Source organism: Podarcis vaucheri (genome assembly GCF_965113315.1).
Source record: "Podarcis vaucheri genome assembly, chromosome: 2".
In the NCBI taxonomy this organism is placed as follows: Eukaryota; Metazoa; Chordata; class Lepidosauria; order Squamata; family Lacertidae; genus Podarcis; species Podarcis vaucheri.
Window position 1 is genome coordinate 6,523,894 of NC_138760.1, and position 12,231 is coordinate 6,536,124.

At 48.1% G+C, this 12,231-nt stretch overlaps 1 protein-coding gene across 3 annotated transcripts in view; it reads right to left on the reverse strand.

The window, feature by feature from the left end:
* Positions 1-8,347: 8,347 nt before the first annotated feature.
* PRIM1 (DNA primase subunit 1) overlaps positions 8,348-12,231 on the reverse strand; it is a 113,490-nt gene continuing 109,606 nt past the window's right edge. For all 3 annotated transcript variants that reach the window (XM_082205929.1, XM_082205930.1, XM_082205931.1), the window contains 2 exons: positions 10,789-10,887; positions 8,348-8,749 (listed from right to left, as the gene is read on the reverse strand). In XM_082205929.1, the coding sequence (XP_082062055.1) occupies positions 8,730-8,749; positions 10,789-10,887 (119 nt within the window). In that variant the 3' untranslated portion in view covers positions 8,348-8,729. The remainder of the gene's footprint in view (positions 8,750-10,788; positions 10,888-12,231) is intronic.

Below are 12,231 nucleotides of genomic sequence, written 5' to 3' on the forward strand. Positions count from 1 at the left end.
AATCAAGAGATGTCACAAAGGAGGGCAGGTCCTTGTCACCGTGGCAACCCTCCCACCTGGCCCTGGCCCCACCTGAGTGGTGATGCTCCTCTGTCAGAACTTGGAGGCACCTGCTGTTCCGCCTGCAGCTGGGCTGCTTCTTCATTTCACATCCTTCTTCCTGCAGCCCCATTTCCAAAGGGAGACCATCCCCACATCCTTCAAGGCAGGCTAGGGGTCTCCATAGCGCAGGATTAGACCATCTGCTTTGCATGCAGGTCTTCTGTCCTGGGCAGCATCTCCGGGGGGGAGGGGCTGGGAATGTGTGTCCCCCAAATGAAACCCTGGAGAAGTGCTGCCGGTCAGTGCAGGCTAGTTGAAGAAGGATATTGAGCAGCTGGAAGGTGAGCAGAGGAAGGCAACCAGGATGATGAAGGGTCTGGAAACCAAGCCTGATGAGGAACGGTTGAGGCAGTTAGAAACCAAGACTGATCCATATTATAGATATGGAAGATAACATTAAACGAAACTGTGAGTGTAAAAAAATGGAAAAAGGAAGGGAAACTCTGTTTTGTCTGTTGACTGTCAGGAAAGGAAAACCTGTCTCTGTCATGGGCTGTGTGAGTTTCAGCTGCTCTGCTGTGCCTCACCCCCTGTATCAGAGGACCTTGGTAGTAGTAGCTGAGCTGCTCCCTAGAAACTGCTAAACAGCCAGGAGGAAAAACTTGCCCCCCTCATGGGCTACAAAAGTTCCAGTTGTGGAAGTTCCACTCCCTTGTCTGGGCTCTGCTGCCTAGTAGGAGGTAGTAGAGAGCTGGCACCAGGATAGACAAAGGACAAAGGCAGGATATGCTGCCTGGATGATCCTGGTACCCTATGGGCCTGGTGTGGTTTCTGTTCCAGATACTAATACTGAATGAGGTTGTATTTGTTACGATATAGAAGCAATGCGGCCGCGAGCTACTGGAAGCTGGAAAGCAAAACATAATGGGAATGTTGGGACTGTTCCGTGGGAAACAGAGGGACAGTCTATTCACAGTGCGAAGCACCGGAATTAGCTCAGAGTGTAATATGAGCTGTACAGGAAGTACAGGAGGAGTTTGTCTCTCTGCTGTTGGAATTTGAAGAGAGCAGACGTGTTTTCTAAAACGCTGCAAAGACAGAAATAAAGGCATGTAAATACGTTTCTGTCTATCTCTTTCCCCTGCCCGGGGGGGGGGGCAGGAAAGAGGGGGGGTGTTCTTCTCACGCTGAGGAGGATCGCCGATCGCGACCTAGCCTGTATCCTCCCGGGGAATGCAGACAGGGAGGTCAACCGGAGATCAAGCCGGGTGCCTGGAGAGTGGCCAGTTTCTCCTGAAGGCAGGCTTGAATCCCGACAGTATTATGATGATCTTTTGTAAACTGATTTGAGAGCCTCCTGGGTCTGTAAAATGTGAAATAAGTATTCTACAAATAGAAATGAAAGCTAATCGTCTCATATGTTAGGGACCACTTTGTGAGATAGAGATAGAGGAAGTTCTTTCTTGAGTTGGTAGGTTAAATACATATACTAAGGACTTGCAGTAAACAGTGGTACCTCGGGTTACATACGCTTCAGGTTACACACCCCGCTAATTCAGAAATAGTGCTTCAGGTTAAGAACTTTGCTTCAGGATAAGAACAGAAACCGGGCTCCGGCGGCGCAGCGGCAGCAGGAGGCCCCATTAGTTAAAGTGGTGCTTCAGGTTAAGAACAGTTTCAGGCTAAGTACAGACCTCCAAAAATGAAGGGGAAATGTGTGTGCGTCCTATGGGGCGAATGCAGGCTTTCGCTGAAGCCTGGAGAGCGAGAGGGGTAGGTGCGCACTCTCCAGGCTTCAGGAAGCTATCCGCAAGCCTGGGGAGCCCGCAGGAGTTCCCGCAGGGCTCCCAAGGCTTGCGGATAGCAGTCTGTTCTGGGGGCTGGGGTCGGGGGAAGCTTGGGCTTCCCCCGCCCCAGCCCCGCACCTGGGGGGGAAATAATTTTTTTTCTTTATTTCCCCCAAAAAACTAGGTGTGCCCTATGGACGGTGCGCCCTATGGGGAGAAAAATATGGTACTTAACCCGAGGTACCACTGTATATATATACACTAAGAACTAGCAATGACACAGCACTTATACTGTTCAGCACCCTTCATGTACCGTATTTTTCGCCCCATAGGACGCACCGCCCCATAGGAGGCACCGATTTTTTTGGGGGGGGGGATAAAGAAAAAAAATCCCCTCCCCAGGCACAGGGCAGGCGCGGGGGAAGCCCGAGCTTCCTCCGACCCCAGCCCCCAGAACAGCCTGCTATCTGCAAGCCTAGGGAGCTGCGCCGGTCTCCCGAGGCTTGCAGAGAGGTGCGCGAAGCCCGGGGGCGCTCTTCAGCACGCACCAGGCTTCGGAATGCAGGCAGCTCTGCGCTACCCTCCGGAGCCCCGCGTGGCTTCGCGCCAGGATCCAGAGGGTGGCGCAGAGCTGCAGGAAGCCCTGGAACACAGGCAGCTCCGCGCCACCCTCCAGAGCCCCGCGCGGCTTTGCGCCGGGATTGGGAGGGTGGCGCGGAGCTGCAGGAAGCCCGGGAAAGCCTGCATTCGCCCCATAGGACGCACACACATTTCCCCTTCATTTTTGGAGGAGAAAAAGTGCGTCCTATAGGGTGAAAAATACGGTAGTTTTTTCTGTTAATCCTTGAAAAGTGGTCACTATTGAGGGTGGGAAATTGAGGCAAGATTGTGGCTTGCCTATCTAGCGAGTCTGTGGCAGAAGCAAGATTCAAACCAGGGGAAGTCAGACTTCTAGCTGAGTCTCAAAGTCACTGGTCTTCACAAGCTCTCATGTACTTTACGTTGGAGAGGGTTATTTCCAGACTGATAGCCACATCAACCCACTATAGGAAAAATAGTGTGTTGTGGCACATTTAAAGGCTAACAAATTTATTGTGGCTTATTGGGGTGGGGGGAGCTGAGTCCACTTTGTCAGACTATTTATACATACCTTTATGTCTGGCTTTTCTTCCCCAAAGGAGTCTACTTGATGCATAATGTTGACCACAGTGGGTAGTTAGGCAAGCATGTAGGTAGTTCTATTTTTCTAGAAAATGGGGTGTCAGAACTCACCATGAACACCTCCCTTGTTCTCTTAGAATGACAATGGTTCCCACCTGAGAGGTGCCAAAACAGCTCTGGCAAGTTCCGGCTGGGGGAAAAACAGCTCTGAAACAAACTTGAGTACAGTGGCACCTCAGGTTAAGTACTTAATTCGTTCCGGAGGTCCGTTCTTAACTTGAAACTGTTCTTAACCTGAAGCACCACTTTAGCTAATGGGGCCTCCTGCTGCTGCCGCGCCGTCGGAGCACGATTTCTGTTCTTATCCTGAAGCAAAGTTCTTAACCTGCAGCACTATTTCTGGCTTAGTGGAGTGTGTAACCTGAAGTGTATGTAACCTGAAGTGTCTGTAACCCGAGGTACCACTGTACAGTGGTACCTCAGGTTACAGATGCTTCAGGTTACAGACTCTGCTAACCCAGAAATAGTACCTCAGGTTAAGAACTTTACTTCAGGACGAGAACATAAAATGTGTGGCAGCAGCGCGGCGGCAGCAGGAGGCCCCATTAGCTAAAGCGGTACCTCAGGTTAAGAACAGTTTCAGGTTAAGAACGGACCTCCAGAACGCAGTGGCGTAGTGTGTGGGGTGCAGGTCGCACCGGGCGCAACATCTGGGGGTTAGGGGGCGCAAATCCACGGGTTAGGGGGTGCAAATCCACGGGTTAGGGGGCGCAAATTACTTGCCTTGCCCCGGGTGCTGACAACCCATGCTACGCCACTGCCAGAACGAATTAAGTTCTAAATCCTTGGTACCATGGTACAGAGAAAGAGGTAGTCTGGGGCAGTAGGGAGAACGTGTGCGTGTTTTACTAAAAAAAAACCACACCCCTAATAATACGGTAGGATATAGCTGAAAATGGGAGCACATGAATACAATATTCCGTTCAAGTTGGTGTGATTCTTTCCCAACTCATAGTCCTTGGGTGATAAATTAGCAGTGCAAGGAAAGTACAAACATCAGAAGTGGGACAGTTACTTTTTGTACTGAGAACACAATTCCCAGTGTCATTTAAGATTTATGGTACCCTGCGACTCTTGTTTTCACCGCAAGAACAGCCACATCTGTGGAATTTGTTTTCTTGAAGCCGAAGGACCATAGCTCAGTGGCAGAACATCTGGCCTGCCTGCAGATGGACCCAGGTCCAGTCCCTGGGGTCTCCAGAATAAAGCTGGGAAACCTGCCAGTGAAAAGTAGGCAATACAGAGCTAGATGGATTTATGATCTGACTCGGTGTAAGGCATCATCCTATGTTTGTATGTCAAGGACAGCTGTTGTAGCTTTCATGTTCTTTGTGGGCTTTCACAGTTTCTCATAGCCCTTGAAAAAAAATCAATACCAAATGCTTCTGAATGAAACTTCAGCTGCTACTTTTGCCACCTGTGGCAATATGCATGGATGAAAGATGTCACAGCACCAAAAAGGGTGAATTCTTACCACGTAAAAGGTGAATAATGCTGAGCATGATTTCTGGCAAGGCTTCAAGAGCTGAAAAATAGATGGCAGAATTCTGCAATTGCATAGTTTTGTGTGCAATCACAATTTTAATCACAACAACCCCCCATTTGTTTTGTAAAGATTTCTGGATGCTGATTGTTAATTAAAACAATACAATTTTTTTTAAAAGTACAACTTGATAAATGAACGGGAAACATACTGACAGCACCAAGAAGGGGAAATTGTAGTTTAAAACTACTATAAAGGCTGTAATGACAGAGCCTAGGACTTGCCGATCAGAAGGTCGGCAGTTCGAATCCCTGTGACGGGGTGAGCTCCCATTGCGCGGTCCCTGCTCCTGCCAACCTAGCAGTTTGAAAGCATGTCAAAGTGCAAGTAGATAAATAGGTACCGCTCCGGCGGGAAGGTAAACGGCGTTTCCATGCGCTGCTCTGGTTCGCCAGAAGTGGCTTAGTCATGCTGGCCACATGACGCGGAAGCTGTACGCCGGCTCCCTCGGCCAATAAAGCGAGATGAGCGCTGCAACCCCAGAGTTGGCCACGACTGGACCTAATGGTCCCTTTACCTTTACCTTAGAAAGACAAAAGAATAACAGCTCACCACACCTGCAGACCGTGCTGCTGTTCCACTTCTACCAAAAAAAGAAGTCAGATTTGCTGCAGCCTGAGAAAAGAAACAGCCATGGGGAATGGAGGACAACTCTGATGGATGCTGCTGCTGTGTATATACCCTATAAAAAGGAAAGAGCAAACTCTTTGCCCCAGGCTGGGTGTGTGCTTTGGTTGGAGCTATCCTTCCACCCATCCCTGCTGTTCTCTGCTTGTGGAGGGATGCAAGTGTCCCTCCCATCAGCATTTCCGCACAAATGTGCAGGTAGAAGTGCTGCTGGCAAAAAGCCCTGATGTGGGGCATTCTTTGGGCCGAGTTGCTGCCTCAGCTTCAGGCTGCTTGTTCTCCCCTTCTGTGCTGACTTAGCAGGGCTGCACATGAGGTGGTGGCTGTTATGTACTGAAGTTCTCACCCTGGGCCAGCAGGGGGATACTGTAGTTATGCAAATGAAGGATCGAAAGTGACCTTCAGTGATTGGATAGTTTTAGAAAGTTGCTACAGTAACTTTGTACCGGAGCTCTATATATGCAGGCTGACTGAACCCTTCAGTTATGTTCTGTTCTGGCCTCTGAATAAACAAGAGCTGTTTGAAGAATCGCTGTGTCGTCTGATATGTTCACCCACAACTTAACAGTGGCCTTGCCACTCCATTAAGTACTGTTGGGCAGCAGCCAGGGTTGGGACTGAAACCCAAGTGAGGAAATTCCATACTAACTGCCTGGTGTGGAAGCCCCCTGGGGACTTCCAGGCTGTTGCTGTTTTGTGGGTAGAATTCAGTCTCATACCAGAAAATTCAGGTAACATAAGTAGAGTGGATCTGATAATCTTGTCCCATCAACCTGCTTCTGCCCACCCCACTCCAAGTATTTTTTTTTGTGGTAAGGAACATGGTAGGAAAATATGCCAGGAAGTATGGGATAAGAGGGACGCAGGTGGCGCTGTGGTCTAAACCAGTGTTTTTCAACCTTTTTTGGGCAAAGGCACACTTGTTTCATGAAAAAAATCACGAGGCACACCACCACTGTGTGCGGAGAGGGAGATGTCAGAGCCCCGCTGCTCTCTATGGGGAATCGGATGAGAGCGGACCGCCTGTCCGCTCTCATCCGATCCCATCCGATCTGATCCCCACCCAGGACAGATGGAAAATAGGGTGGACACAGTCCGGCGCCCGCCTAGTGGGCAAAAATTTGACATTTTTTATTTTTTTAAATCTTTCGAATCTTTCAATTTTTCCCACGGCACACCAGGTAACATCTCGCGGCACACTAGTGTGCCGCGGAACAGTGGTTGAAAAACACTGGTCTAAACCACTGAGCCTTGGGCTTGCCAATCAAAAGGTTGGTGGTTCAAATACCCACAATGGGGTGAGCTCCCGTTGCTCGGTCCCAGCTCCTGCCAACCTAGCAGTTCAAAAGCACATCAAAGTGCAATTAGATAAATAGGTACTACTCCGGCAGAAAGGTAAACGCCGTTTCCGTGCACTGCTCTGGTGTCAAGTGTTCTGTTGCGCCAGAAGCGGCTTACATCATGCTGGCCACATGACCCGGAAAAACTGTCTGCGGAGCGGACAAACGCCGGCTCCCTTGGCCTGTAAAGCGAGATCAGTGCCGCAACCCCAGAGTTGTTCGCGACTGGACTTAACTGTCAGGGGTTCCTTTACCTTTATGGGATAAGAATTGCTTGACAAAGATTCCACAGCACACATTTGAAGCACATGGCACCCTCCAAAGAATCTAGGGCACTGTGTTAAGGGGGCTGAGAATTGTGACTCCATGTGGGGGGAACTAGTCATGTGTTAAATATGCTTTTAATGTACGGTGTGGCTCTCCATGCAGACAAATCAGAACTGATGCTCAATAAGAAGCCAATGTCCTCTAACCTCTGCACAAACTTTCTTCAAACAAATCAGGGTGATTGCTCAATGGGCAGGACATCTGGACGCAAACCCTTGTGTCTATGCAACCATTTGAGGAAACGCATGTAAACTGGAAGAGAGTAGGTTCTCTCCTCCTTTCAGACTGTATGCAAGCTCACAACTTTTGTGCCTCTTTTGACAAATTTATTTATGAAAATGTAAAGTTTTTAGGACAACGGAGCTTTAAATATAAAGAAAACAAAAAAGGACAACATGAGCAAATTCCTTCTAAGGTGATAAAATAAAACAGTCTTAACATTTAGCCTGTACAGAATTAAAAGAAAGATAACAACAACAGGAAAGTGGGGAAGGCACTGCTGGTTACAGCATAGATGTTGCATACATTAATGTACACCAGCCTATAAAATACATGGAGCCAAGCTGCTCAGCCGGCTTTTTGGGTACTGCAGAGGTGGGCAATGCACACATGGCTATTATGCACACTTCCTGTAACCCTCTCCTGACTTCCGCCCTATACTTTGTCACAAAAATTCATTTTGGAGCACCATTAAGGCCTTACGCTGCTTTATTATAATACCTGCAACTCAGAGACTGATTTAGGCTGCAAACCTAATGACACTTACCTGGGAGCAAAAACCACTGAATTCAATAGGGCATACTTCCAAGTAGCCATGGCAAGGATTATGCTGTGTTTCAGTGGGGGTGGCCAAAAGTTTGTATAGCTCTGGCAGAATCTCTGGGTTGCATCGACTTAGCTTTTGCTGCTAATAGAAATCAGCAGAGACTTTGGCAGCAGGAGGGGGGCAGAAAAAAAGGCTTGGCGGCAGATTGGGCTGAGAATTAGGCACTGCTGCCTTAATACATGAACTGCAAGTGGCATTTAGCTGGGTGGCTCACAAGCAGAGCAGGTCTGTTCTAGTGCCTCTCTTGGGGGCAAAATGCAAACTCTTGAGAATGAAAAGCTGCCCAGATATTTACAGAAAATACCTAGCTTACATTCATTAACTCAGGACCGTTAATCTAAGAGGCATCCTACTCAAAAGCAAATGCATACTGAACTTTCTGCATTAAAAAATGGGGGCAGGGGACAAAACCAACAAGAACTATACTGGAAAATAGAGGTTGATGAGGTAATCAGGGCTGCTTAGCACATTGTCTGTTGCCTCTTTTGCCATAAATGTGCCACAATGTTTTCTGCCGAGTCCTGAACATCTGATTCTTGGTAACCGAATCAAACCAGGCTCCCTCTCCTTCAAAGTACCATCCAGAATTTCCTGTTCTTTGAAGTTTAAACACCACACCATTTTTCTGCTAGTATGTGATTTAAACTCTTCTTTTATCTGCTACCAGTGAAAGACACATTATGTTGAGTAGGCTCCCACCTCATGCGGAATTTCAACACTACTGCTGAATGTTTACATTTTAATCATGTGGGTAGTTTACATCAGGTCCTTTAGCCACATGGGCTCTGTATTCTGCTGCTGGCACCTACAAGACTGTGAGCTCCTAATTCTATTCTAATCACCAACCCTTGGATAGGGGTGATTATTATTACTTTGGTCTGCTTCTGTAAATGAAAGTGGTTGGCTGCTGCAAGAACCTAACAAGGCAGCTAAAAATACGTCCCACTGCAGATGAACACAGCTGTCTGGCTGCATGAAAGGGTCCTCATTACTGCACACCGAATGTCAAAAAAACTTCAGAAATCCATTTGCATATCTAAAAAGAGAAAATGTACCGGTAAGGCATAGTTTGAAGGTATTATCTAACATGTTCTGTAACAAATTAATAACAATAGCTATTATTCTGCCCTTCACCCTAAGGCTCCAGGGCAGGTTGAAAAATTAGAATACAATATTAAAAATAGTTTAAAACAACTTACAAAAGGCATGTCCAATTTATTTATTTTTAAAGTTACAGAACTCTTAGGTGGCTGCAGGAAAAAGGCACCAAGTTGAGGAACATATCATTGATCACCCCCCCACCCCCCCGAAAGTGGAATATCTGCAGAATGAACATCCACACCAGGGTGTCTTTGCACAACGGTTCCAGAGTTTTGAATATTGCTGGATTTTTTGCAGCAGCAAGTTTAAAAAAGAACAGGGATGATGAGGGACATAAACTGGAAAACTGACACAATGATGGCATTGTTTCTGGGGCTTTTTTGAGGATCAGTATAAATAGTACGGGCAACGCTATAAAAGGCATGTCTGGAGGGGCCCTTAAACAAAGCAAACGAAACAGCATTGTTACTCAAAATAGCCCGGTGTCGAGTTCCCTGCTCTGCAGCATGTAATACAATGTTCCCTGCCATCTGGACATCACTATGCTGTGTTTCCCTGACCTCCACTAGAAGCAGCCAGTTACGTAAAACAGAGAAGCCCAGTGTAACAACACCAGTGGAAGTTGTACCATGTTAGGGGGGTTGAAATGAGGAAGTTGGGACGCGGGTGGCGCTGTGGGTTAAACCACAGAGCCTAGGACTTGCCGATCAGAAGGTCGGCGGTTCGAATGCCCGCAACGGGGTGAGCTCTCGTTGCTTGGTCCCTGCTCCTGCCAACCTAGCAGTTCGAAATCACGTCAAAGTGCAAGTAGATAAATAGGTACCACTCCGGCGGGAAGGTAAACGGCGTTTCCATGCGCTGCTCTGGTTCGCAAGAAGCGGCTTAGTCATGCTGGCTACATGACCCAGAAGCTGTCTGTGGACAAACGCCGGCTCCCTCAGCCAGTAAAGCGAGATGAGCGCCGCAACCCCAGAGTCGGTCACAACTGGACCTAATGGTCAGGGGTCCCTTTACCTTTTTAATGAGAAAGCTAGGGCAGCTGTTTTGGGCGGCAGACCCACATTTCTTATCTGTGGTTCTGCCTTCAGCCTAAGGCTGTGTAATGCCATATGTTTAAAGCACCCTCCCAAAGAATCCTGGGGTCTGTGGTTTGTTAAGGGTGCTGGGAATTGTAGCTCTGTGAGGGGCAATCTACAGGTCCCAGGATTCCTGGGGGTGTGTGTGTGTGTATGCGCTTTAAATGTATGGTGTGTACATAGCCTCTGTCACAGAGCAAAATAAGCAAAACCCCAAAATCAAGACATACAAGAATAACCAAAGCAAATTTCAAAGTGAAGGATGCACAAAGTGAAGGGTGTTCTGAAAAAAACAAACAACCTTCTAAAGCGTGTTTATAGGTCCACAGTAAAACTGACTGCATACAAGGGTAACAAACTGGTGTTTGCCCGTTGGTTTGAAAATGTTTGTACAAGGGAGAGAGAAAGGGTTAAAATGTAGACCAATAGGAAAGCCGGAGGCGGAGCCTACCTGTTTATAAACGGGCTTTGCCCAAGGTTTGGGAGTGGGTTGTTGGTTGGTTTTAGTGGGTTGGTTGGTTGGGAAAGGCAGTTGGAAAAGCAGTTGGCAGGCAGTTGGAAATAGAGAGAAAGTTAGTGCAGTGGGTTCTTGTGTGAGAGGAGGCAGAAGAGATAAAGACAGGATAAAATAAGACTAAGAAGGTAAAGAGTAACAACATTTGGAATGCAGCTAAAATTTGTTTGTGTCTGCAATAAACTACACTCTTCTTTGTTAACTTGAGAACCTGACTGAGACTAAGTGATTTACCGGGGAAGACCGGGTTGGTGGCAGCGGATTAGTGGTGTACGGGTCAATAGTCCCTGAGACGACTGGGGGCTCCGTACAAACGCCACACAAACGTTTGGGGAAAGCACAGGGAGCACAAGCCAACCCTCTCATTCTGACTCAAGCCCTTACCGCTAGCCTTGAGACGTTCCTTTTTGTGAGATTTTTCCATTTCCTCCAGGAACTGCTCAAAGACTTTCACATATGGAGCCAGGCTGGTTTTCTTGTAATCTATAAACAGAAGACATACAACAAAGTATGTTGTCAAGCTGTTCACTTTCCATGCTAAACTTAATAATCGTAACTCACAGCCTCCAGATATTATTGGATTCCGACTCCCCTGAGCCCTAGGTTGGCACTGCCAATGCTCAGGGATTATAGGAGATGTAATCCAACAACCGCAGGAGAGTCTCAGGTTCCCTATGCCCTTTTACAACAGAAAAACAGCAGGAGCATGTGGCTGCATACACAGCATCCATCTAAAGCACACACTGAATAATCCTGCAAACTGTTGTTTACCCTGCAGGGAGCTAGAATTCCTAGCACCCTTAACAAAGTACAGTCCACAGAATCGGTTGCTGAGGTGCATGCGTGTGCTTTAAATGTGTGGTGTATACACAGCCTGTACAGTGGTGCCCCGCAAGACGAATACCTCGCAAGACGGAAAACTCGCTAGACGAAAGAGTTTTCCGTTTTGGAGGTACTTCGCAAAACGAATCTCCTATGGGCTTGCTTCGCAAGACGACAATGTGTTGCGAGTTCCTGCTCCCCCCCTTTTTCTAAGCCGCTAAGCCGCTTATCAGCTCATCCGATCAGCAGATAAGCCGCTAAAAGCCTCTAATAGCGCTAAGCCGCTTACCAGCTGATCCTATCAGCAGATAAGCCGCTAAAAGCCTCTAAAAGCCTCTAATAGCGCTAATCCTTCAATGGGCTTGCTTCGCAAGACGAAAAAAACCGCTAGACGAAGAGAATCACAGAACGGATTCTTTTCGTCTTGCGAGGTACCACTGTATCTCATCTGTCCCTGAAGGTAAGGGACACAGATCAGCTTTCTCCACTAGATGGAGATATTTTAATAACTTTCCCCCAGCCTGCTCTGAGCCAGCTGGGAGAAAAGAAGACTCAAATCTGCAGAGCTCTGGAAGGTACAGCAAGGCAGGGTGAGATTTGTTCCCATTTCCCCCTGCCACCCTCCATGTGCTCTGATCAGCGTTAAAACGTCAGTCTCCTAATCTCACATTCTAGCCCAGGGGTCGTCAAGCTTTTTGGGGGGCGGGCCAGTTCACCGCATCACAAACCTCCTGGTGGGCATATGGCAGAGGGGGCTTCTCTCTCCCCCAGCCCTTCCCGTCCCGTCCCCCTGCCTACCTAGGGTGCTGCCAAGAGGCAGAGGCTAACGGTGGCAACGGAGGAGGAATGAGCAACCTAAAAGGGCTGCTTTTGGGCTGATTGTTCCTTCTCTGCCGCCGCCAGCAGCGGCACTGGCGGCGGCGGCATAAGCTGCAGTGGCAAACAGCTTGCTCCAACAAGGGGCTGCTGAAAATGCACTCAGCCAGCCCAGCCCCCTTCCTCCTC